Source organism: Plectropomus leopardus, chromosome 9 (genome assembly GCF_026936395.1).
Source record: "Plectropomus leopardus strain MGB_pleo_1.0 chromosome 9, ASM2693639v1, whole genome shotgun sequence".
Classification (NCBI taxonomy): domain Eukaryota; kingdom Metazoa; phylum Chordata; class Actinopteri; order Perciformes; family Serranidae; genus Plectropomus; species Plectropomus leopardus.
In genome coordinates this window covers 6409263-6436431 of record NC_142184.1, presented here as the reverse complement: position 1 = coordinate 6436431, position 27169 = coordinate 6409263, and the positions used below count along the sequence as shown (strand labels likewise).

General features: G+C 38.3%; 3 protein-coding genes across 3 annotated transcripts in view; 1 reads left to right on the top strand and 2 right to left on the bottom strand.

The window, feature by feature from the left end:
• vwa5b1 (von Willebrand factor A domain containing 5B1) overlaps positions 1–12945 on the bottom strand; it is a 36895-nt gene extending 23950 nt beyond the window's left edge. Inside the window, exons 1-7 of the mRNA XM_042491844.2 lie at positions 12703–12945; positions 9408–9564; positions 9048–9209; positions 7939–8158; positions 7616–7770; positions 4002–4133; positions 1405–1529 (exon numbers count right to left, since the gene is read on the bottom strand). Coding sequence (XP_042347778.2) covers positions 1405–1529; positions 4002–4133; positions 7616–7770; positions 7939–8158; positions 9048–9209; positions 9408–9546 — 933 coding nt within the window. The 5' untranslated portion in view covers positions 9547–9564; positions 12703–12945. The remainder of the gene's footprint in view (positions 1–1404; positions 1530–4001; positions 4134–7615; positions 7771–7938; positions 8159–9047; positions 9210–9407; positions 9565–12702) is intronic.
• Positions 12946–15655: 2710 nt separating this feature from the next.
• ddx19a (DEAD-box helicase 19a) lies at positions 15656–22456 on the top strand. The gene is made up of 11 exons (XM_042491770.2): positions 15656–15883; positions 16039–16102; positions 16196–16388; positions 18258–18350; positions 19709–19811; positions 19907–20021; positions 20143–20320; positions 20429–20666; positions 21299–21461; positions 21553–21744; positions 21837–22456. The coding sequence occupies exons 1-11, from the start codon at positions 15821–15823 to the stop codon at positions 21896–21898; spliced, it is 1464 nt and encodes a 487-aa protein (XP_042347704.1). The 5' UTR covers positions 15656–15820; the 3' UTR covers positions 21899–22456.
• A 2461-nt stretch (positions 22457–24917) lies between these two features.
• Positions 24918–26242, bottom strand: ubxn10 (UBX domain protein 10). The gene is made up of 2 exons (XM_088081826.1): positions 25992–26242; positions 24918–25885 (listed from the first exon to the last, which is right to left on the bottom strand). The coding sequence occupies exon 2, from the start codon at positions 25833–25835 to the stop codon at positions 25101–25103; it is 735 nt and encodes a 244-aa protein (XP_087937952.1). The 5' UTR covers positions 25836–25885; positions 25992–26242; the 3' UTR covers positions 24918–25100.
• Between the last annotated feature and the right edge of the window lie 927 nt (positions 26243–27169).

Here is a 27169-nt window from a genome sequence, read left to right as displayed (position 1 = left end):
TACACAGTCAGTGTATAAATATATCAGTCGGCACACCTCCAGTTTGGAGAAGCAGAAAGGCGCACCGCCATGGAAGTTAAGCCATGTACTGCTGTGTACAGGGACAGCAACAAAATGTATCTTAGCCACCTGAAAAACATTATATCAGTTTACACTATATTTAGTATATTTTCAATGCTTTAGCTGGCTGTTTTGCAGTTGAATCAATCACTAAACAATCATATGTGATTGATTCAGAGCCACATCGCTCCACCACACTACCCCTTCTTTGTACTGTGTTATTTATTATTATCCTATTTAAACATTGTAGTGGCTTAACTAGTGACTATTTTTGTTTTTTTTAATTATCTATCTATATTGTGCACCACAGGGAGTTTGCACTTCCATTGTATGCTTGTTCATATATTGACAAATAAAGTTCTTCTTCTCTCATAGACAGTGATTTCTGATGGAGAAGCTGTTCATGGCTTCAGTTCCTCGTATATGCTCTTTTTAAAACCACCAGACTCCACTGAAAAAAACAGTAATTTCACCTCACTGAACACAAGATTTGCTGGTCATCTTCTGCTCTCAATCAGTTACTTAGTTTGTGTTATTGTATGACTGAATATGAACTAATCCTTCAAAACGCCAAAGTCACAAAATAACACGAACAAAATAACAGACAGGCAGCTCCTGTGTTCCGCAATGATAAATTACTTTTTTTCTCAATGAAATCTGGCTTTGAGAAGAGCGATTTAGAAGTGTAAGTTTCCATCAAAAATCAATGTCTGATAGCAAGATAAAGCTGTGAAGATATCCTACACATAGCATACACCTGATTTTGATTTTTTTTAGATGGGACTTTCTAAATGGCTAAAATAAATGTTGTTGCTGACCCTGTCTACAGCAATACATTACCCAGCTTTCCGCCTGCTTCTCCAAACTGAGATCTACTGTACACTGACAGTCGATAAGTACCTTATAAAACACCACTTTTAAAAAATCAGAGCGATCCCTTTAAGTACATTTTATTGATAGTATTTTTCTTTTGATATTTTGACTTACGTAAAGTTGTGACTTCTTCCACCACTGATATTGGACTGCATGATATTGTTAGATAAAAAAACAATGTGACATAACTGCTGCAGCTCCACAGAAATAGTATTTGTTGCAGAGCATTGTTCATGTGCTGCTGTCAAGTCTTTCTTATTCTCCTGGTAGTATTTTATTTCAAACAGTTATTGTCATTGTAGGTACAACACAGGCTTACACAGTGAAATGCAGTTGTAATACCTTTTATGCTACACACACAAAAAATGTAGTACATTGCTGTAGTGCATTTTTTGGGATTTGTATCATGAGGAATGTCAACAGACATGAGAGTGTCGCTGCATGTGGTGCTCATGTCGATGACTCACTCACTTTCCTCTCGTTGCTCGAGTCCTTCTTGGTGGCCTTTATGAAATCACTCCGACCGTGAAGATACTCGTCGTACTCCTCCTGCGTCATGTCTCCGTTCTCAATGAGCACATGTGGCAGATGAGGCTCTAAAGTGATACAGTGGGTCAGGACACAGATATTACTATAAATATTACGGACAGATTATAGAGCAGATGGACAATGCCTGAGTGTGATCATCATAGTCAATCATTCTGTTTCTATGGTGGTAATCTGTGGCGAAGATTTATCCCCGTACTGATGAGACAATGAGGAGGTGGATGCATATAAAGATGCTGCATCACAGCTGGGTCTCAAGACAAGAAAATGAGCTCAGAGGGTTGAGTGAAATCTGAGGATTTGGACTGCTATTTCTCTTCCGTGCAGGGAAATGGCAGGTCATGAAAAGCTTTATGAAGCATTTATTTATTTATTATTCTTTATAAAAAGGCCTTAAATTAAAAGGCTTAAATTTTCACAAAGATATCAAATATATTTACTAGCTTGTTATTGGCAGTATATTTATAGCATTAGTTTAAAAAAAAAGCTATTTTTGCATCATTTCATCTTTCATTGCTCATCGCCTTCTTCCCATGTTTTTGAAAGACATAAAGCCAATGCACTCAGGTTTCAAAGGGTTAAACTGCCTACCCAAGCCTGAAATTACATTCTACAATGAAATTAAAAATTTCTTCAAAAGTCTTAAATTTAACTCAACGCTTCTTGTATAATTTATGTCACAAAATCCATGTTTGTGGTCATTAAGATGCCGAGCTGATGATGAAAATAGATTGTTCCTTTCTGTTTCTTTCTCTTGTTTGTTGTAGCTTGTTATTGACAGTATGGTTACACCATTAGTTATAAAATGTGCAGGGAGTCGGGATTGTGTGGTTCCCCAGAGTCGGTGTTTGTGCCGGCAGATTTCGGGCTGCTGCGGCCGCTAACTGAAGGTCAGCCGCTGCCTGCTCTCCTCCTGCCTGGTCTGTAGCAGCAAGGCTGACGACGCGCTGTGATTCGAGGCTCCTAGCTCACATCAGCTACATAAATGTCAGATTATTGTCCTCCGTGGAGGAAATTTGTTTTCACCGTCTGTACAAATAAACACACGGTTAACACGCAGGATGTACATAGACAAGAACATCAGCGCAAACACAAAAACAAGTCTGTCACAATATGCCCATGCTATATGAAACAGTAAAGGCCGTGGGCACAGAGCTCCTTCAAAGGTGAACTTTAAGCTGCAGCTATGAGCCTTCAGCTCCAGTTAGCTGAGGGCTAAACGATGAGCAGCATTTTCTCTCCTTCTCTGAGAAGCTTTGTCAATATGGAAACTTTTTTTGGTTGTCGAGCAGTGCAGGCGGTAGCCAAACTGGAATAGCAATTTTCTGTGCAAGACCTTTTGCTTTCATCAAAGGCAAACAGCCAAAAGCTGCCAAAAAGATGCCAAAATTTACCCTTTGAAACCTGGAGCAACTTCACTTTTCTCATGCTGCTTTCAGATGACTTTCACAAGTACATATTTAAATCTTTGAATCCAAATTGGTGCAATTTCTCTCAAGGCAATGAGCAACTTGGTAAGAAATGTTCCGCGAATTAGCAGATTTAGAAAACCATTATTAAAAGATAGGAAAAAAAATATATTTATGATTATCATAATAACATATTCAAAATTATGTTACAGAGTAATTCTAATGTTCAAAGCATTTTTCCCAGGCTTTTCCTTGTTTTTTCCCTTTTTTTTTATTTGTTTTGTTTTTTTAATTACCAATTTTCAGGTTATTTTTGTGTGCTTTTTTTTTTTTAACAATTTCCTTCTATTTTTTGGCGTAATTTCATCTTTCATTGCTCCGCGCCTTCTTCCGATGTTTTTGAAAGAACTGAAGCCAATGTGATTCAGATTTCAAAGGGTTAAATTGCCTACCCCAGCCTTAAATTACATTCTACATGGTATTAAAAATTTCTTCAAAAGTCTTAAATTGAACTCAACCCTGCTTGTAGTAACTTATGTCACAAAATCCCATGTTTCTGTTCAGTAAGAAGCCAAGCTGCTGATGAAAATAGAGCCTTTCTTTGGTTTGTTGTAACTCACGCCTGCCTGCTCAGTGTCCTCATCACCCATCTCTCTCTGCTGGAACTGAGCATCCATGTGTTGATTGAAACTGCGGCACTGATCTGAGCTGAATTAAATTGCCGAGTAGTGGCAGCAGGTCTGTTTGTGAACAAAACCTTCATAAGAGGCCTATTGGATCAGCGAGTCCGGGGCTCATTCCTGCCTCTGGGAGACAACTGGCCCACACATACTGCAGGTCAAGACGGCAGCGAGAGAGAGGCGAGGAAAAAAAAAAAGCTAGACCCGACTCTGCACACCCACACAATGCAGTCTGACTCCGCCGGCATGTCATGCAGCCACAAAGTGAATCACCTTACAAATGATCTGATTACAAGCTTAACACAAAAAACCCACTCAAAAAGGCCTGACAGAGCTGAAATAAACAACTTCAAAATATTGTACTTGAGAGGGGAGGAAAGACTAATTAATTGCAGGTTTTTGCTGTGAGTGAGTTTTGAAGCTGTGGACGTACCGCTGGGGTAGATGAGGATTTTGACAGGACAGTCATAAGTGTACTTGTCAGCCAGAGTGATGACGACACTGGTGGCAGAGCGAGCCAGAGGGTCCGCATCAGCTCGGATAGCGTGCGACGGGCTCTCCACACCTACACAGAGCAACAGACACAGCAGATCAAATAACCAGTGGCTTCACCTCCAGTAATATCAGTAATAAACAAACCAGCAGGTCCCACTGAAATTAGCCTCACATTTAAAAGAGCAAAACACTTCCACAGCTTTTAAAAAGCAAGAGAACATATGCACTGATGCCTTCAAGGGCCGGTGCAGGTTGAAAAAGAAAAACAAAGAATAAATAATTGGAATATAATTAGTTAAGAGTTGCTCAAATCACCAATAAGTCAAGTTTAAAGAAAGGTTTTTCAAATATGCTTTCTTTCTTGTTGGGAGTTTAACCCCTTAAAACATGGATTGACTTTTTTTTTTATTTGCGTTCAGACATTTGTCACAAGGTAATTGATCCTTTGAAAACTGAGAAAATTGTTAGTTTTTTTTTTTGTTTGTTTGTTTTTATCGGGGGTGTACGAAATTAAGTGGTGACAGGATTTATTTTTTTAAAAAATTAATTTTTTAAAAAGAGGGAAAGAAGCGAAGGGATAGAAAATGAACTTTAAATAATTCCAGAAAAAGTTGTCCAGAAAATGAAGTTTATAATTATAATTGTTTTATATTTCAAATTATGTTACAGAAAAAAAAATGCAATTTTAAAAATATTTTCAGCACTTTTTAAGTCATTTTCTCATTTATTGTTTTTAGTTTTTATATTTTCTTTATTTATATGGTTATGTTGAGTTCTCCCTATGTTTTTAAAACAAATCAAACCAATTTTCTCAGGTTTTAAAGGGTTAATTAAAGGATCAATATCACTCTCATATCCGTAGGACTAATATGAAGCTACAGCCAGGAGGCGGAAGCTTAGTGTAGCATAAAGAATGAAAACAGCTTGCCTGGCTCTGTCCAAACCGCTGCAGAGATTGCATGGGGACCATGAAGGCCATGACCGCTGCGCCCCCTCCGTCTGGGCTTATGCCCCTCAGAAAATGATATGCCCTGCAGTCATATTGGCCTTAAGCCAGTCTGCACAGCCATGGCTGATTTTGCAGTTTTCTCCTCTGCCTCTCTCCTGTCAATATTGTTTTTTGATGCCTGTGTCATTTTTTGAGATTCTGAATTGTTATTAAGCAGCGTCAGGTGAAACCATAGACTGTATAAATAATGCACTCAGCTACCATGACATCACCCATCAGTTTGTGGACTGTGGTTTTGAAGCCTGAAGTTAAGCATTTCAGCTGTCTCCATCTTGTTTTTTTTTTTGATCCAGAATGACTATATTTGGTCGAGAGGCTGATGCTGTAGAGGAGTGACCAGTAGGAACGCTTCGCAGACAGCCAGTAGCTCAAGCAGCCCCACCCTTAAATATGCATAACTTTGGGCCTCAATAAAATGTAAACAGGTGAGTTATAAAAAAAGAAAGGTTGCTGTTTGCTGCAAACATGTTTATTTCTGCTGTAAAGTAGGGCATTTTAACATGGATCTTCTTCGTGGATTGACTGGCCTCTGGAGCCAGCCACAAGTGGCCGTTACAGGAACTGCAGTTTTTGGCACTTCTGTTTCAGTTTCCTTTTTCAATCCTTGAAATTGTCACTGGGTTAAAAAGCTGCACACAAAACCAGTGTTGGGTTTGATTACGAGCCTGGTATGAACCATTGGAAAGCTGTGCTATTTATCACAATAGTTTGTCACAAAAATGTAGCACCAGCCAGCCAGGAAACTTAAAGGAGCTGTTTGCAACATTTAGAGCGTTAATATGGCAGCAAACCATATGGAGGTGGAAAAACAACTCTATTACTTGAGTCAAAGTATAAATACTCCAATACGAGTAAAAGTTAGCTGAGTCAAAACTTGAGTTAAGTACTGGAGTATAAGCTTTTAAAATAATTTATGTAGTCAAAGTACTTTTAAAAAACAATCTCACCCCATTGTTGTATATTGTCACCATACATTTAATGACTCTTAAACAACCCATCGAATACACTGACTTTTTCCAATACCGTTGTCGTGGAGAAGCTGCTAACTACAAGGGCCGACATGTAAACGTGAATGGCCTTATCTAGAGCCAGTGTTTGGTTTGTCCGCTCTGGGCTTCTGTAGAAACATGGTGGCACATGGTCCACATCTCCATGGATGAGGACCTGCACCCTATGAAGATTTAAACAGGTCATTGTACAGTGATGAAAATACAACAATTCATATTTTCAGGTGATTATATACTAAATAAAGCATACTTATTATGTTATAATCCGTCTCTCCCAGTATGTTCCCTCTAAATCCTGCTCACTGGACCTTTAAAGTCATTGTTTTCTTTGATGGCCTCGCTGCCATGGCATTTGGCCTTTGTGCCCTCAAAGAAATTGACAACACAAAAGGCCAAATGGCCTTTCCCCTAAAATGATGAAATTCCAGGCCTGTTCCAAACGTAACAAAATCCAATTACCAGCAACTTCAGAGCTTCCTAATTAACACGTGGGGTTATGTGACTGGGAGCAGTGACTTCCTCAAGTCTCCACTAATTGCCTGACAACCTCATGGTGACAACAAGACTTGCACAGATTAAGCACATTAGTGAAAACTGGTGACTTTTAGAGGTTGTGGTATTATGGGACAGAGGTAGCCATTTTCTCCTGTTTCCTGTCTTTATGCTTAGCTAACAGCCTCCTGGCTGTGGCATCTTATCACAACGACACAAGAGTGGTGTCACTGAACTCACGTACAAGCAAGAAAATGAATTTGTGTTTTCTAATATGTTAAATAATTTCTTTAACAATTTTAGTGTTGCCTCGTTTCAATATTAGTGTGTTTTTTTCTTATTTGTTTTTGGTTAGAAACCTTAGAGAAGGTCTGTGGTTAATGCAACTTTTAGAGACTTTGACATTTTGCTCTATCACATATGATACGTCAGTAAATACCTCACTCATCAAAGTTTTTATGTGTCTTAAAAACAGCAGTTGCTAACAAGTGGCTAAATTAGACAACAGAACGCCGTCACTGCTTCACAGCCTCGCAGCAATAGGGATGTTAAATCATGGTGTAGTTAGTTATATTTGCTTTTTACTTCTGTCGCTCGCATTTAGGTTTCAAAAATCCTGCAACTGGTGTTCATTTGTGAAGATTATCTTGCTGAGCAAAACATGCAACCATCTAAAATCCAACAGAAAAATCCCATAGGCTTTTTGACAAGCGAACCATGGCGACGTTAGCTTTCGGGTACAGAAAAACATCCTCCCTGGGGCGCTCTGTAAGAGCATTCAGCAATGTGTGACATACTAAACGCACACATCTCCTGTTCTGTACTTCACCATTACGACTTGTTGTTGCAGAGCTTTCAAGGAGCACTGAAACAAAATCCTTGATTACAGGGTAGCTCAAGTGATCACGCCTGATACACCAGCACACACATAGCAATATCTATGTTGTTTCTAAATAGATCATGAATGAAATTCCACTGTTGACAGGTGGATTTGCCCAGAGAGAATACAGCTATATATCAATAGTACTGTGTTTTTTTTCTGACCTGCGAGGAGGTAGGGAGCTCGTATCTCCAGCTGGAAGTTGAACTCGTAGTCCATGGAGTTGATGGCCTCCTCCTCCAGAAGTGAAGCCAACCACAGCTGAGGCGAGTTGGGAGTTTGATCGTGAGGACTTGAGGCACAACTATGCCTGTCCCGCCTAAAAGTAGCAAAGCAAAATTACATTGAAATGGAGCCATCTTGACTGAACATATAAAATTTTTGTACAGTCAGTTTTCATCCATTCAAACACGTTTAAGCCCTAAAAATCCAGTTTACAGAGTCAAATCAAAGGTTAAAAAATATCAAATCTGAACAGGTTTCTTACATTCTGGAGAAGTTCGGGGACAGTCCCTGCTCCTCGTTGATGTTCCTCTGTACCCGCGGTGTGCACACCGGTGGAGACGAGACACTGATGCCTCCGTTGGGCAGCGTGGAGAGCTCAGAGGAAGTGCTAACCAGAATATGGACCGTTTCCATGGGAGGGATGACCCCGAGGTTAACCACCAACACTGTCCTCTCCATGTCCTCATCAATCACTATGTGTCCTGTAACAACAGACTAGATTAGTAAACAACCAAATCTCTAAAGATTTACCACAGTATAACTTTATCGTTGATGCCTTTAATAGGTGTTAATATTCAGACATAAACTGTGATAAAAGCAGAAGTATCTCTCTATAACAATAATAATAATAATAATAATAATAATACTATAGCACACCATTATATAGTATTACTTTACTAATATCAATGAAATCTACCAATCAGATGAAAATGTGTTCACATGTGCGCTCACATTACTGAACACTTAAACGGGAACTTCAACAATTAAGTATTGTACCTCCATAAAGTTTTTGAGAGACAGATTTTTTTTTAAATGATTCAAATTAAAGCAACTGACCAGACATTTTGTCTATAGAGTGAGTACAGCTCTAAAAACACTGGATACTACATTTCCCATGATTCAACATTTCCTCTCTGTCTTGTAAATGTCTTTCAAAACCCCCATTCCTAGTTTATAATGGAGGCTTTTTGGTCCAGTTTCCCTTGGTCCAGACCTTTGAATCAGTTTCTCGGTTAAAATAAAAATAAAAAAAAACAATGAGCGCCTCAGGGAGACTCAATTAGCCAATCAGGTCGAACTAACGCCATTGTCAAGCTGTTGTCAAGCGTTGTCAAGCAGTGCACTGGTGCCAGTGAATGAGCTTTTAGCTCTGTTTTGGTTTCCACACTTCTTGAGAGAAATGCTAAATAATCCACTGTATTCACCAGCTAGTCGTCAATATCTGTTTGGTGCTGAGCAGCCACAGTTTCTTCATCTGAGGATTTTTTTCTCTGAAACCTGCTGCCTTTTGCTGCTGGAAACAGGTTTTCACACACAGTGATTGATCCACGGCTAATATAGCAATATTGATTAGAACAGCTTTAATCTTACCGCTGCCACTCTGCAGGGCTCCATTAGAGGTGTTGCAGCAATCCAGATAACAGTCGTCAATTTTTGCCTTGTCTTTGATTTGCAGCGTTATAATCTGACTGGATATCATGGACTCAAACCCCACAACAATAGTATTCTCCTCCAGCGGATAAATGAAGATCCCTAAAAGGCAGATGGAAGGGCCGAAAACAGAAAATAAGAAGGAGCACAAACCTGAAGCAGCAAACAAACAATTTATTCAGTCAATATTTCACAACAATGTGTTTCTCAGTGAGAGTGGGGGATTTAAACTGGCTGAAAAGGGCTAGTGTTCACATCACTGAGGTGAACAAATTAGTTTCCTGTGGCGTTTACACTCACCCTCAATTGCATGATCCTCAATATTTTCATAGGTCATAGATGCCGTCATGGCCAGAGTGTAACCCCTGACACAGGATGTGATGTCAGAGACGCTGAGGGGCAGAGCGCTTCGGTTCTCCTTGTTAATGAGTCCAGGCATGGTGCTGGTTTTAGGATTCTGGATTATTTCCACATGTCAAAAAAAAAGATACATAATGATACAAAATCTGTCCCTGGCATAGTGTTCAGTATTAAAAAATATTAATTAAACATTAAGGAAATGATGAAATACAAAATTTACGAAATTATTTAAATGCAAATCATTATTTATGAAGTGTGATTTTATTATTTTTATTGTAAAAATAAATTATAGGATATTAATTCACCAGTCTTTCCAAATTTAGCCAGTTAGCTCAAACTAGCTAGAGCAACAACAGTGGACGAGCTAAGTTGTTATCAAAGTGGCAAATTTTATTTTATTTTTAATTTGAATTTGTGACAACAACACACCAACATGTTGTAGAGCTGCTGTACAACTTACAAGACTTGACAAAGCCAAGTTTTCATTTTTATACCATACCAGTTGAAGAATGGGAGAAGAGGAGTGTTTATTTATTAGTTCCTGTGTTTGTCTTTATAAAGCAGCAACTTGAAAAATTATCCAGAGTAACTTTGCCATGTTGTTGCTTTAGCTAACTGCTAAGTTTAGCATAAGTGGTAGCAAAGTGCTAACTGACTAGCTAAATGGCAGCACTTGTTGAGCCTGCTGGGGATCAACACCAATGTCAAGATATTCTGACAGTAAAAGCTTAGATTAAATAAAAGATATTGTTGTGAAAAATGTCATGATGAAATAAAAATTAACTAACTTGTTGTACATTTAACCCCCTAATCAGCATAAGTGTGAACTAAATGCTGAGTGGCTAAATGGTAGCATTGTTGAACCTGCTGGTGATTTTTAGCACCGTCATGAAAAGAGATATGAAATTAAAAGTAACATGAAATTTTAAAAAAAGTATTATTAACAAAATTGTCAGGATGAAATAAATAAGAAATCCATGTGTTTTATTTTTTAAGAGCTATGCTTACCATAAATGCTAGCTAAGCGCTAACTAGCACTTGTTGAACCTGCTGGTGACCAACACTGTCATGAAAAGTGATATAATGACATTAAAAGTATAGATTAAATAAAATTTATAATTAGGAAAAATGTCATGATGAAGTAAAAATCAACCCATTTTTATAGGTCTGTTTTTAACCTATTTTTTAAAGTGTGAGCTAAATGCTAAGTAGCTAAATGGTAGCATTGTTGAGCCTGCTGGTGAAGATCTGCACCACTGTCATGACATAAGATGTATTATTATTAAATAGGAAGTATTATTGGCAAAAATGTTGGGATGAAAAAAATAAACCAATATCTTTTATATTTTAACAGCTAAGCGTAGCATAAATGCTAGTCACTATCACTATCACTTCACTATCATGAAAAATGACCATATGAAATTAAAAGTAATGTGAAATAAAAAGTTTTGTTGGAAAACAAAAGTCAAGGTGAAATTAAAATGAACCTGTTTGTTATAGGCTATATTTCAGCAGCTATGTTTAGCATAGGTGCTAGCTGAACGGTAACTTGGTAGATGATGGCACAAGTTGAGCTTGTTGGTGATCAACAGTTATAAAAAGTTGAATTATGAAATAATAAGTAACATAACATTAATATCTTTATGTTATCTTTAATATTATCATCTTTATTTAATATTGAACACCTTGGGGGGGTTATGGCAGAAAGCTTTTCTTTTTTCCTCCTTTTTACCACTTTTGTTACCCAGAGTCAACATCAAACACACAGCAGGGTCTCGTTAGAGACTATAAAACCAGATGAAAGCATCTAGATGTCAGTTCAGTGCAGCAGGTTTTACAGATTCACGAACCTCAGAAATCTCAAATGGTGCGATGTAAAACCAAGGAGCCTTAGGATGGATGACACACTTTGAGCATTTGAGATAAAGGTCACCACAATAATAAAAACATTCAAGATGGTATCATCATTATTACAACATTGCAACAGGAGAGGAAAAAAAATAGTGTCATGTGAGGTAAAAAACCTCAGATACATTTAAAAAAACAAGCTAGAGAAGAAATGAAGCACTGCTAATTATGTAAGTTATACAATAAAATTATCTGTTTCTTCAGGGCTGTGCTTCCTTGTTAATGTTGTCTCCTCCACCAGTAATCTTGGTTATGTGCTGTCAAGGGTCTGCGCCTGCTGCACGACCAGAGCCCCAGCACGGGCTTGATAGGAAGTGTTATGACGAAAGCAATTTCCATAGAGACAGCTCTGCTTGCTTGCTTGCAGACTGACCATTGCAAAAGCTTTATTTTATGACACTGTGACTGATTGCAATTAAAACACCAGGCGATCTCTTTCCTGAGCACAAACCACAGAATCATATTCACTCAGGAAATTAACACAGGTAATCTCCACAGATGCAACTTTCACGCTCCCTGGCCACACAAGAAGTCCTTCAGAATCAATAACAAATGGAATCAGTCTTTCTAATATTCAAACAGAAGCTTTCGGCACCACATAGTTATTAATGGCGAGGAAAAGGTCATACAGATGTAATTACAGAGTGCTTATTTCTTTGTCTCAACAGTGCCATCATGTGTCCAGTCAACAGCAGTTGGAGACGCAGTCCCTTTGTCTGTCTATAGAAACAATCTCCTCGTACAGGTGGATAAAAGAAAGTCTTAATTTAATTATCCCAATTCTGCCAAACTGCAAAATTAGAGATACACATACTGAACATTGATAAATGTAAAATTAAAGATCTATCTCAAACAAAAGGTGATGCAAATTCAAATTTTAAGTAAGTTAACAAAAAAAAACTACATTTCTATGAGCTGCTCGGCAGGTGTTTTTTCAAGGCATTCTTTACTTTACGTTTTTTCCAGCTTATAGTAATTAGTGTTAAAAAGTGGCAATCCCAGGATGCTTCTCTCCAGTCACATGAATCACACTGCCTCCCTCTTGCCAAAAGACCACCAAACCATAAAAACTCTCAACATTTCCCATCACACTCCTCTGCACTCATTAGTGTCAAAACTGAGTGCAGACGCTGCTGCTCACCACCTGTTGAACACACAGTGTCTTGACTATCTGTTTACACTGCAAAATCAAGACGCATCACCTGACTGGGCTGACCTTTTTCTTCATTCCCAACAAATGACAGGGATGTTTAATATTTGCATCATGAGGGAGACACATTGCGACGGTTAACATGCATCTGATATGATCACAGCCTCATTATCTTACCTTTCATTTGTGTCAACTGGGGATGCAGCGAGGATCTCTCTCTGTCAGAAGTCCACTTATCATGAAAGATATCCTCCTCCTCTCCGACCTCTCTCAGCTCCCCTTTTTTGTTCTCTCTCTCTCTCTCTCTGTCTGTCTCTCTCTCTCTCTGTGTGGCGTAGAGGGAATAGGAGAGGTGCTGCCACAGGTGACTACAGATGCGGCGGCCACATCGTTAGTTGGACAATACAAAGAAAGGGGAAGGTTGGTGCTGCAGCAGTTCAATCAAGCACAGCAACATGTGGTTGCAGAAACTGTTTCATTTATTCTCCGCCTCCTCTTCCTCCTCCTCCTCCTCCTCCTCCTCCTCGTCCTCCTCCTCCTTCTCCTCCCTGTGGATGCTGGAGTTGGATGAGAGAGAGAGGGAGAGGGGCTGAGACAGAGGGTCTTCAAATAAACATCCCCCTTCTCATCAGATGCGCATTCAAATCATGAGCACCACCCACTCACTCCAGCAGCCCCTCTGACACCGATGACAACAGCAACCATTCAGGTATCCTGTTTAATAGCTGATTTTATGTACTGTAACACCGGGAGAGTGGAAAAAAAGGCTTCTGAGGGAGCAAAACACGTCCCCTCGTATCACCTCAAATCTCTCCGTCTCTCTGGTGTCCAACGTGGATGCTCTTGGCTGTCTCTGTGTTTTGAGATCACTTGGTTTGATGCATCTGTTTTCTTGTGAGGTTACCATGACAATTAATGTGTGTTTATAGAGTCACTTTGGTAGTTGTGAAAATGTAGGTGGTGTCTATCTGTGTGTGTGTGTATGTGTGAGTGTGTGTGGGTGGGTTGGCTGAATCTCAGCATCCGCCTTCAAATTGAATTAACTTGCAGCCAATAAAACCAGGTCTGCACCCCCCCCCCACCCCCCACCCCCTCACCTCCCTCTCTGTCTCACTGTCTATCTGTTTCCCAGCCTCACATACACAGTCTCACACACTCACACACACACACACACACACACACAAACATAGCTCATTTACTTATATAGGAGGGTTAAATGTAAATTCAACTTAAAGTTTTGTGTTTAAGTTGTCACATAAGTGACTTTGAGCTGCAGGGCTGTAGCTAAAGGTTATTTTCATTATAGATGACAATTTAGATTGTTTTCTTGAGTAATTATTTAGTCTATAAATAGTTGATGACATTTTCTCCAAACAGCAGGTTTCCAACCCGAGGGTCCTGACCTCTCTAAGGGTCACTAAAGCTCCACTGGAGGTCACTAGCTCTTCTTGACGTTACGATTAATTGTGTGTTTCAAGACCATTTTTAGTATGCCAGAAAAATGTAGTATGTCCCGATACATAGTATTTCAAATGCAAAATGCCAAAAATACCAGGATACCACTTTGCAAGCCAGCACGCTTTTTTGGCCGCTCTGATCCTCAATCCTCGACACGTCACATCGACAGCTTCACAGCTCATCGACAAATGTCAGTGTCAATGATGGATGACAGCACATTCAAGTGATTGATGACCAGTTGATTTGTAATAATACTATGAAAATAATGATGGAGAAATGCATTTGCATATGTTAGAATCTACAGTGGATGCAGTTATAGCTTAAAAGTTCAAACTACAGTTTGATCTCCAAGGTAACAGATATAGGGTCAAAGAGGGTCAAAATTCAGGGCGTAATGTTTTAGGAAAGTATTATGTTGTGTGCAAACTGCATCCATCAATGAATTCTTTTTTAGGGCAGCTGCAATGCCTATAGGTATCTGCGGCTGGAGTAGCTACATGACTCGCCCACCACCCCTACATATCAGCCCATGATCAGCCCCATTTGCCCACTTGGCCCAGAAGCTCAGGAAAATGCTATATTATGCTATCTGTATCTCAGCGTTAGAATTGTTTAGACTATTATTTTGTTTACTTTACACTTGTTTGTTTTTTATGTTATGTTATATACATGTGTATCATGCTAAATGTGAAGTGTCACCTTGTTTTTACTTGCATGTCTTTTGCTGATTTTCCCTCGTTCATACCATGGCTGTCCCTGTAAATCCACAACTATTGTGCACTTTCTGTTGTTGTTGTTTTTTTTTACACTAATTGGAAAATGAAAAAAATGAGAAAGATTTATATACCTAATATATACACATATAAACGTAATACTAATAATAATAATAATAACAGGCAGGGAAAGAATAATAATCTCAATAATTATGAGTTAATGAAAACAATAATACATTTATTTATTTATTTATTTTCTAAATGCTTGAATTTGAACTTGAAAATACTTCAACACACAGACTGATACACATCAACATTACAACAGCGACTGTTATGATTAAATTAAATCAAAACAACACTTGAGATTACGTTTAAAAAGTAAGATTCGTGACATATAAAACAAGTTTAAAATTGAAACAGAAACCTAATGTATAACATATTGTTACTATTAGTTTTTTTAAAAGGATTTTTTAAATAAAATGTGTGTTAAACTGTTACTTAATTGGTAAAATACCGTATCATGTGTAGTTCTGTGCATCTAGAAAATGTTACGGGTGTGTCAGCAGGTTCACACTACAAACAGGGTGGGAATACCACGGTGCCTTCAGGGACTCCTCATAAACTTCGTACATATAACAACTTGCTTTATTTTTCGTTCTTAACACAAATAAATGAACCAATTTGATTCACAGTTGTATGAAAAAGATAATCAAACAAAAATATAAAAATATTTTACAGCTAACACCATTCTATTTTTTAATTGTCATTAAAGGGTATAAAAGCATTTCTCAAATATGTTTTTCTCGACTCATTTTGACCTTAAAATATGCCACGGAATTAAAGTTAGCTATATTTAACATTGTTTCACTTTAAAATAACCAATAGCATCTTCTTTCTCGGCTGTTTAACACTTTGATTGTATGCCTCCTGTGGCCGAGGTCTTACAAACGGAAGTATTTCCGACGCTTGTGAACGCAGCATCGGTGGTGTGGTCCAGCGGGTAGCGGTTGGTCCGGGTCAGGAGCAACGGCGGCACGGCGTCACTTTATCATTCACGCTGACATCAAACTTTTGTGCAAAAGTGTTGTTTGTCTCGAAAGAAAAAACGCATTTAATGTGTAAAAATGTCCGGTGACTCGTGGGCGCTCGCTGTCGACGTTCAGGAGGCTACAACTCCATCCATACAGGTAAGTTTTAAAGGTGATAAACTGCCCGAAAAGTCGCATCAAACACGGGCTAACGAACCTGCTCATAACCGTTAGCAAGTTAGCCCAATCCGCTACCTAGCTGCGTAGTTTGTTGCATCATTTTTTTTAGCTAATGATGTATTTTCTCTGATTAGTTGGAGTTTTCTAATAAAGTGGATCGACTGCGTGGTCCTCGCAACATAAGAGGAGACATAAATGGTAATTAAATTAAGCTTTGTGTGTTTTCTTTTTCGTTTTAACGTCTCAACTTCCTAATTTGTGATGTGTTTGGGGTTGTGTGCACCTGTGCAGGCAACATCGTGTCGGAGAGGACAGAAAATGGAGGTTGGACAAGAGACGTGGACAAAGTGGACCTGGCAGAGCAGTCCCTGTTGAATAAACTGATCCGCCGGACTCTGGTGCGGAACAGAAACCAGGTGGAGGTCCTGCAGAGGGACCCCACCTCTCCTCTGTACTCCGTGAAGACTTTTGAGGAGCTCAGGCTGTGAGTTTAAACAGAGCACATGTATGCAGAGGTGCAGATTTAGGGGGGTGGGTGCAGGTGCAGGTGCAGGGGACACGTCCACCTCAATATTCAGGACATGTGCATCCCCAGTAAAGACATGGAAAGTACCAGAAGACTGAAAAAATGAAGACATACACCGTACATTGATACAAAAAAGGCACAAATTGTTGCACAACAATTCACTAGGATGCAGTTTATAGTGTTTGATGCTCAAAATTTTCTGGCCGAGGACCCCCAAATCCACTATTGCTCCCCTACCAATGTTAACCCTTTAAAACCTGGAGTGACACCAGTAGGTTTCCAATAACCAAAATTGAATATAAAATACTCCTAATGGAAACTGATCAATTACAAAAAAATGTACTGCATGAAAAATAAGATGGTATTTCAGGTGATTGGAAAAAGCTATATTTTGCAAAATTGCAATGGAGACTTTTTTTCTGCTTTTAAAGGTCGTTATCATTACATCACATACCTCTTCAAAAGTTGAGTAGATCATCGAAGAGTTTTGAATCCACAGTTCGTCTGTGAAAATGTGTAAGGAGCTTTCCTTTCCATTATCACTTGCATAATACGCCTACGGCGACTCAGCATTTTAAAAATGTCGCTTAAGTTTTATGCAGATCTGTAATGGAAACCTGTCTACTGTCTTTGTGCTGCTATCAAATGCCTTTCACAAGTATTTGAACCTTTAAACCCTGAGCAAATTGTTGCGATTTTTTTCAAAAACAAAGGCAATGAGTTACTTGGTCTTAAGTGTTTCACAAACTTAAGTACAATAGTAGATTTAGAATAGTAGTTTATAAACGCTAAGGGAAAAACAGCTGGGACAAAACTATATTTATAATTGTAATAATGACATATTTTAAATTATGTTACAAAACTATATTTTTTCTTTAGCTTTTATATATATATTTTCAGGCAATTTTCTCGTAATTTTTATTAATTTCTCACTATTTTTTTGGATCATTTCTTCTCTTGTTGCTCATCGCCCTCTTCCCATATTTTTGAAAGAAATCAAGCCAATTTGTTTAGGTTGTTAGATACTCTCTCATAGAACTACCTTTAAAATATACCAGTTTATTAAGTTTATCATGTTTGAAAAGATGTTTTGTCTAACAGGCTTCGGTGCTGCCGAAAGTCATACAGTAACAAAGGCTCAAGAGATTAACATATGTATTGATGTAATTAATATGGCAGGATTTCCACAGATTCTTAAAGTCTTAAAATGCAGTAAATTCTAAAAAAAAAATTTAAAAAGGCCTTAATTGGTATTAAAATATCTTAAATCAATCTTTCAAAAGACAGAAAAAAAGCTCAGACACATTAAGTAAGATTTTATGTTTCTGTTATAAAATCTCAACAAGAAAAGTGACATCCATTCTTTAAAAAAAATAGTTTAAGGTAACTTAACATTAACATCACCAAAAAGTCATGTTTTATGTTACAATAAACATTTGGGCAAAGTCCTCCCTAACCTTAAGTTAATGATGTCAGTTCATGTAATTTTCCTTTCTGGCTGTTGTAAAATTTGCCTTAAATTTAATTCTTAGTGTAATAACAAAAAGTCTTAAAAAAGTCTTAAATCCCACTTGCTGGCGCTATCTCAGCACGAAAAATGGTGGCATGTAAAATAAAGGAATTGCTGTAATGATCTTTTCTCTTTCTTTCTTTTTTGTGCTGTACTGTGACTGCTGTTTCTTTTGCGGTCTGCCTGCAGGTATTTGAAACAAACAAAAAAACAGAAAAAATTGCTCACAGAAACAAAAATCAGGACCTATGCCCTCGCATGGTTTGATTTTTCCCGCTCCTCAAACATTTTATTCTCGCTATTTTTGACCTCATTAGGAAACCTGAGCTGCTGAAGGGCGTGTACAACATCGGTTTCAACAGACCATCCAGGATCCAGGAGAATGCTTTGCCCATGATGTTGGCGCAGCCGTGAGTTCATTTTTTCTCTTTTGAAGTAGTGAGTTTAATCGATAAACAGAAAATTAATCGTACAAGTATTTGTTTAAGTCATTTTTAAGGAAAAATGTCAGGATTTGCTGCTTCGAACTTCTCAAATGCGAGGAGTTGTTGCTTGTTTTTCCATAATGTAATTTCAATTAAATATTTTGAAACTGAGCATTTTGACAACATAACCCTGGACTCCAGACTCTACAATTCTGGTAATTGTATAGTTGTTGGTAATTGTTTATAAGGCAAAATTTCAAATATTTTCCTGTTTCAGCCTATCAAATTTTAGGATTTGTTGCATGTGCATTTTCACCATCGACTCTGGTAAATTAATCTTAAACTATTTTGATAATCAAGCAATTGCATCAGGTGTTTATTAAGGAAAAATACATAATATTTTCTTCAAGCCTCTACATTTTTTTAAAAAATAGCCGCTTTTCTCATCACTGTCAAGTGTAAATCTTTCGTGTATTTGTTGGTTTAACAAAATGAGCAACTTGACAACATCATCTTGGACTCGGGGACATTGCAGTAGGTGTTTTTCTCTACTAAATGTTTTTCAATTAATCATAAAAAAAAACCAAGAATTAGTTGGAGCTCTATTTTTAAGTAATGATGAAGGTTGAGTCACTTTTGATTCAACAGCACCTATTAGCTTATCCAGGGGGTATCACTTTAGGACTGCAATTATTATTTTCATTATTAATCATGCAATATGTAGTTTTCTACCGCTGGGGGTCTCTTAATCATAAAGTCACAGTGTGTTATATACAGCTATAATGTCAAGGCCTGAATGTTGGTACTTCATTCATTTAATGTTTGGACCAAAATAACTCAAGCCGAGTAGTATTAAAAAGTATTAAATGTTTTTTCTTGCAGCCAATCAGCACGCATTCATCAACTCACATAATGGGCATCAAGTAAAGTACAAAAATATATATATATATATATCAAATGAAGAACTCTATTAGTAATACCCAACCCTAATTATATCTATAGTTTAATACTCCAGAAAAGTTATTGTAATCTAGATTTTGGAACTTAACAGAAGTCAGTGGGATTACTTTTGTTTTGTTTGATCTGTAAAATATTGGAAAACTGAAGAACGTCCAAAAGAGCCCAAGATGATGTCATCAAACATCTTTAACATTTTTCAGCATAATGAAAAATAACTTGATAAAATAGTTGCAAATTAATTCTCTGCAGTTTAAGTAATTACTTCAGCTCTAAAATGGACTGTAATTATTGTCCTCTTAGTTGTCATAAAACCTTTCTTAATGATCAGATCATTTTTGTCTGTGGTGTATTCGCGCCTGCGTGTGTATTGTCTCTGTTTCCAGACCTCAGAATCTGATCGCCCAGTCGCAGTCTGGAACAGGTAAAACTGCCGCGTTTGCTCTGGCCATGCTCAGCCATGTAAACCCGGCCGACAAGTGGACTCAGGTAAACATGATGCAGTCTGCAGTTACACAGTGTCCACGTTCGGTTATAGACGCTGAGACACACTCAGCATTTTAAAAACTGTTTGCTTCTTTCAGTGCCTTTGCATCGCGCCGACGTACGAGCTCGCTCTGCAGATCGGTCAAGTGATCGAGCAGATGGGGAAGTTTTGTCCTGATGTGAAACTGGCTTACGGCATTCGGGGGAACAGACGTAAGAATGAGACTGATTGTAACGACGTCTGATGGCATTAACGGCGAAATGGTATTTTGAGTCATTACGGAGGCAGTGTTTGTTTGTTGTATAAATACATGAATTTCTGCATGTTGTCCAGTGGAGCGAGGCATCAAGCTGCAGGAGCAGATTGTGATCGGAACACCGGGGACAATCCTCGACTGGTGCACCAAGTACAAGCTCATTGACCCCAAGAAGATTACCATGTTTGTGCTGGACGAGGCGGACGTGATGATCGCCACACAGGGTCACCGGGACCAGAGCATACGGATCCACAGGTGGGTCCATCTCAGAAAATTCACAAATAAAAACTTTTTTCTTTGTCCTGTCAGTTCACAAACTTCACTCATCACGATCTTTTCCCACTTTTCTTCGTTCCAACGCAGACAGCTGTCGAAGGACTGCCAGATGCTCCTTTTCTCTGCAACCTTTGAGGACTCGGTGTGGAGGTTTGCAGAGCAGGTGGTTCCCGATCCCAACATCATCAGGCTGAAGCGCGAAGAGGAGACGCTGGACAACATCAAGCAGTTCTACGTGCTGTGTAAGGAGAAGGAGGACAAGTTCACAGCTCTCTGCAATCTGTACGGGAGCCTCACCGTCGCACAGGCCATGATCTTCTGCCACGTAAGTCAGCTGGTTTTAATCCTGCTTAGTTCGTTACGATTGACGATCACAAATCCCCCTCACTGTCGGCCTCCACTTACACCTGGTGATGTGCGATCTGTCGTTGGATACGCGATCTGGTTAATAACATCCGATCCACAGGCGTTCACGCTCACACCTGGTGTTGATAATTATCTCCTGGTCACATTGTGATCAGATCTCAGTTCTGTACGTGCATAATGTAATGTGATCTATGTTTCCAACACGACAGTTTAGAAAGTTTTAGCATTCAGTTTTGCACCAATCCCGACCCACAGCAGCAGTTTTGGGCCCGAGCCCGATAAAAAAGGCAAGGAAGCTTTATCTGCATAGCGCATTTCATACATCAGAGCAATTCAAAGTGCTTTACAGAGAAATATAAAAGGCAAAATTAATCACTAAATGATTTTAAGAATTTCAAATAAAAATCATCATTAAAAATAGAAGTGCAGACAAGAGGTGCAAAGATAAAGATATGTCCTGAGGCTCCTAGAAGCGTCATATGTCACAAACATGTCAGAAAACAGCTAATCTCTGAAATTTATCACATATAAGTTTCCAACTCCAGGAAAACGTCCCCTGAGCAGTCACTTTATCTGCTGCTTTTCCTTCAGACTCGCAGGATTGCTGCCTGGCTGACTGCAAGCCTGACCAACGAGGGGCACCAGGTGGCGTTACTGAGCGGGGAAATGACGGTGGAGCAGAGAGCCGCCGTCATCGAACGCTTCAGGAACGGCAAGGAGAAGGTGCTCGTCACCACGAACGTGTGCTCCAGAGGTGAGGGACGGATTTAAAGATGGAAACATCGTCTTTATGTCTGGAGCTGAGTGTGTATAAACCAACAGCTTCATGGTTGTGTTGATTACAGGCATTGATGTGGAACAAGTGTCTCTTGTGGTCAACTTTGACCTCCCGGTGGACTTGGACGGGAACGCAGACAATGAGACGTACCTCCACCGGATCGGCCGCACGGGGCGCTTCGGCAGAAGAGGATTTGCTGTCAATATGGTGGACAGCAAACACAGCATGGATATAATCAACCAGATCGAGATGCATTTCAGTAGGTCTCGGTTCGTTTCAGCTTGATTATGTAAAACAGCAAATGTAGAAGAATCCTAACATGATTTTTGTCTCTTTATCTTCGTCCCGCAGACAGGAGAATCACAAAACTCGACACCAGCAATCTGGAAGAAATGGAGAAGCTGATCAGCTGAGCTCTTCGCTCCGTGCACTACCGACACTGAAGCAGTTAGACGTGTTACCTCAGATGTGGCTCGAGTTCTTTGCAGGGTTTATTGTTTACAGAAGAGAAATATGCATGCCGATGTTGACTATGCAAACTTATTTCACGGCAGTTATTTGTGCCAAAGTTTTTCAATTGATGTGTCCGACTTTGATCACTGAAGTCACCTTAAAGCCTTGAAGCCGGCTCCCAGAGAGGCTCTAAACTGACCACTTGCTGTTAAAACAGCATTTAGGAAGGGTGGTGCTGATACTACAGCTGACGGTTTGCAGTGGTGTTTGTGTTTGATTATCTGAAGTGAATTATTAATGCCTGATTGGTGGCATAGAAGCGTGTGTCTCATCCACAGGTCGAGTTCAGATCAACTATCCTTGAGTGACTTGAAGCATTTTGAGGTTTAAGTGCCTGTTTTCAGATGCAGTGGTAGCTCAGTTTCCGGATTATTTGATGTTATATCAGACTATGAAGACTGAGCTGGTGCTCATTTTTTGTGTGGGAAAAAACCCCCAATAAATATCCTGTTACATAACTAACCTGCTCAGTTTCTTGTAGCTGAAATGCTGTTTCTGCACGACAGCTCGAGCCGGTCAGAGGACACGCACATCAAAACCGAAGAGGGCAGGTGCTGAGCTGAAACTAAGCAGATATTAAAAAGAAAAATATGCTCGCTCCCTGCAGGGCTGACATTTCAAGCACAACTGCTCTTCATCGGACAAAACTGTGGATCTAAGAGCAGCTCAAAACGTCAGCACCTCAGTGAAACAAATAAGTGGACATTTGAGCCATTTTATTGATTTTAATAACATCAAACAAGAGTATTTGGTTTATCTATAAAAAGGATAATTTGCTGAGAGCCTTTACTAAACATAAAATGACAATAAAAAGTCCTTGAGTATACAATACATTTAATTACAAAAAGCCCTATTTTTCTGCACTTAAGTGTGTTTTAATTCATTTTTTTCAGAGCACTGACTTAATGTTGAAAGATTTTATTAGTCCTATCGTGATACTTTCAGTCTTTATCATAAAAATATAGCTTTTGTCCATTAACAAATCATTTTGCAGTGCCATTCAGTTTTAAAAGGTTAAAAAAAAGAAAAACCTCCTCGAGACAAAGTTAAACGTTTTTTTATTTTATTATTATTTTGGTTATTTATTTGGCTTGTAATTTTGTTTCCATCACAGTTTGTTTTCAGAGTGGGTTTGTTTGTTTCAGATAATTTTTTTATTATTTAAAATGTTTTTATTAGTATTAGTTTTTAGGTTTTTTTATTATCAGAGTGTCTGTAGATACTTGAAAACTTTTAAAATGTCATAAACTCAATTTTACAAATATTAGGCCTTAAAAGAAATGAAATAGTCTTAAATTTGATTTTGTGCCATTTTAATTGCCGAAAACATTTAATCTAATTTAATTTCTCTTTTTTTTGTCAGGTAAGTTTTAGTTCTTAAGTCTCTTCGTTGTTTTAGTTTTAGTTAACTAAAATGTTTAACACACGTAGTTTTAAACCGTTTTTAGTGTGAACTGAAATAACCTCGGTTTAGTACAGAGGGCTGTGTGCAGTGTTTTCACTGACTCTGAAAGAAAAGCACAGGTGTTACTAATCACATCAGTGATGATGATGCACTCAGTAATTTTATTTTTTCACACCTGTGTTTTTCCAACACAGTCAGAAAAACATCTTTTGTTTTTCTGTTGGTTGTAAAAATGATTCATTTTTGTCCTTTATGAACTTTTCTGTTCAGACTGATGACTCAGCACATGCAGGTCAGTAAAATTCAAACCTTTTATTTTTAGCAGGGCAGTACTTTCAGTATTAAAGTAAAGTGTGCTGAATAAATTTCATTTGGCATAAAAGAACATCAACCCAAAAAAACAAGATGTGGAAACTGGCAACAAAGAAAAAGACCTTTTTTTGCTGCGTTTGTCTGTAGCATTTCTGATTAAACTTTGGTATGAAATGTCAAATAATGACACTAATTAATCAGAATATCTTCTCTGAATCAATAACTGACAGCAGATCAAAGTTAATTCGGTCACTATTTAGATGCTGTTTTAATCAAAACCTTGTGTAGTTTAACTTTGGTAAAAAAAATTTAAATTTCCTTCGAGGCGAGCAGTGCTTATGCACAGATATATTTTAGTGAATGTTGTTTCCAACAGTACAGCTGGTCACCAGTTAGATGATTTAGTGCTCCAATTTTTAATTTTTTTTTTAATGAAAGTTACAAAAACAAGCTTGTGTATATTTAAAGATCTTCGTAAGTCATGTTTTGAGACAAAATCAGACAGCTTTGAATAATACCTGGAGTCTTATGTTTTTTCATCTACAGCTTATGGAGCCCCTAAATTTCTAAAATATATCGTTTTTAGTGTGAAACTATATCCATTAAAAAAAAACAACCTTATGAGGCTCTTTAGCTCTCATTAAAAAATCAGTATATGCAAATATATTTTTCATTTCAAAAATGTAATTTCTGGACAGAAAATGTCCTTTAGTTATGTATATCATTCTTCAAAATGAAGCTCAAACATCCACAACAAACATGAAGTGAAATATAGCTTTGAGCAGAGGGGGTCTTTAACCCTTTAACACCTGGACTGACTCTTTTGTACACTGCCTTCAGATGCCTTTTCAAGTATTTAAACCTCTGAAACTAAAGAAATGGTTCGATTTTTTTTATACTTAAGGGAAAATGCAATGAGCATCTTGCCAAGAAAAGTCCTGCAAATTAGTATATATACAAATATTTTTAAAAACTAGGTAAAAATTTCCAGAAAGCTATATTTAGAAATACTATATATACATGAACTAGGTAAAATTTTCCAGAAAACTATATTTATAAATACTATAATTATATATTTTAAAAAATATGTTACAATAAGAAAAAAATATTTAAAAACAATTTTTTAAACTTTTTTTGTAAGGTAGTTTTCTTGTTCATTTTAGTTTGTTCCTTTTCTTTTTTGTTGTTTATTTTAAGGGTACTTGTTTTTTGGGGTTTTTTTTACTGTTTTGCAAATATTTTTCCATTTCTTTTAAGATGCTCACAGCTGTTTTCTTCCCATGCTTTTGAAAGAACTGAAGCCAATCTGCTCAGGTCTCAAAGGGTCAAAAACCACCACACCAGCAAACTTCAGCTGCAAAACACAACTTGAAAATCCTCTCAGCTCACTCGGCCACGCTGTCTCTCTGAGAGATGCACAGCACCGATCTGTTCAGGATGCCGCACTGGGCCAAGGTCACGTCCATGTCTGTGAAGGTCCTGCGTGGCACGTCCATGGTCTCGATGGACGCATCGGCGTACGTGACTCCGTACCTGAGCTCTGCGCTGTCTCTCACCTTCTGCAGAGTGTCCGTGGGCTCGAAGTGCTGCTGAAACCTCCTCCCACACGGTGCTCTGACAGCCAGCAGCAAACCACCAGCTGCACCTGCCTCTCTAGTCTTTACTGGTCCTGGATCAGGAGGCCAGACTTCAGCCGTCTTGTCCAGCTCAGAGCTGCTGGTCCGGGTCACATCCTTCACTTTGTGCTGCAGGACTGCATCATCAGACAGGCTCAGCTTGGACATCTTTGTGTCCAGGCTGTCCTCTGGACTCACCTCTGACCTCCTCCTCCCTATAGATGGGAGCACCTTGTACTTGTTCAAGGACAGAGGTGGAGCAGCGTGCACCACCACCTGATCCTGGCTCAGCGGGCTGCTCTGCCTCATGATGGGCTGGGACTGGGAGCACAGGTTTCTGTCCAGCCTGCTGAACCCTGCAGAGTCTGGAGACCCAGTAGGGGACCTCTGGGTGCTGCCAGAGTCAGCCGAAGATGCAGAGCTGTTTACAGCCGGTCTGCTGCGCCCTTTGGAGGACTTTGGTCTCGTTAAATGCATCGATAACCACACGTTTCTCTCCTCCATTAACTTCAGAGGAGTCAGTGAAGACTCGCAGCTGTCTCTTGGCTTCAGTCCTTCACAAAAACAGTAAAAAGAGAGTCACAGTTAATAAAAGTCTCCGCTGAAGTTCAATACATCACGTGCTGCTGTTTTAGAAGCCACCAAACTACAAATGAAGACCTTTAAAACACCGTTTGTGCGCTTTTCTCCACTTTCAGCAGGAAGTGCCTCCATAAGCGTCAGCCGCGTTGCCATGGCAGCCTGGTGCACTGATGACGACATGTGTTTGGAGGCGAGGAGACCCCTGCTGGTGAAAATATGCAACTGCAGCTCATTTTAGATTTAACCCCTGACGCCCTGAATCCACATCAGTTTGGTTGTGCTGCGTTTAGACGCCTTTCATAAACATTTAAACCTCTAGAATCTGTGAAATGTGCATTGATGTCTCATGAAATACGAGGAAAAACATCATGAGCAACTTGACAAGAAATGTGCAGCAAATTTCAATAAATAAATAAATAGTAAAAGATGAAAACAGGACTTGAAAAGTAGCTGTGGGCAGATTAATAATTATTCTTGAAAAAATAGGGAAAATGTCTAGAAAAAATAACTCTAATAATTATATATTTCAAATAATTTTATTAATTTAAATCACTTTTTAAGGTAATTTTCTGGTTTATTTATTTATTTCCTTTTTTATCTTTTTTGTATTTTTTAAATAATTTATTGCTAATTTTATGCTATTTCTTGTTCTTGCTATATTCTTGCTCATTGCCTTCTTGTGTTTTTGAATGAATTCAAGCAAATTTTCTTAAATTTCAAATGTTTAACCTTTTAAAACCTGAATCGACAACAGCGTTCATGTGCTGCATTCAGACACTTGAGAAAATTGGTTTTGATTTCTTCTGAAAACACAGCAAATAACATGAGTAACTTGGCAATAACTGTCCTGCACATTGTCTTGGAATTTGTCTGAAAATTAGTTGGGAGGGATTATTAGATATTATCAAAAAATGAGGAAAAAAACATCCATAAAACTAAATTTAAAGAAAGCTTTTATTTTTTCGCACTTTGTCTTTTTTTCTCTTTTATTTTTTTACTTTTGTTCTCCCAACTTTTTAGTAATTTCTTGTTAATTTTGGGGTCATTTTTATTAAGTGGCTCATCAGCCTCTTCCTGTGTTTTTAAAACTTTATTTATGGTTATTAAAATTGAGTATTTAAAAATGTAACAGATTATACAATAATTTTTCTACTTTTTTTCCAAGTCACTGCCTATCTCCTTTTTGTTTTTTGATTCTTTTTTTTCCATATTTTTGGTCATTTTCTTGTAACTTTTTACTAATTTCTTCCTAATTT

Coding starts and splice junctions, on each gene's coding strand:
- ddx19a (XM_042491770.2), top strand. CDS start 15,821: ATGTCCGGTGACTCGTGGGCGCTCGCTGTCGACGTTCAGGAGGCTACA. Junction 15,884..16,038: donor CTACAACTCCATCCATACAG/GTAAGTTTTAAA, acceptor TTCTCTGATTAG/TTGGAGTTTTCTAATAAAGT. Junction 19,812..19,906: donor CGGCCGACAAGTGGACTCAG/GTAAACATGATG, acceptor TGCTTCTTTCAG/TGCCTTTGCATCGCGCCGAC.
- ubxn10 (XM_088081826.1), bottom strand. CDS start 25,835: ATGGAGGAGAGAAACGTGTGGTTATCGATGCATTTAACGAGACCAAAG.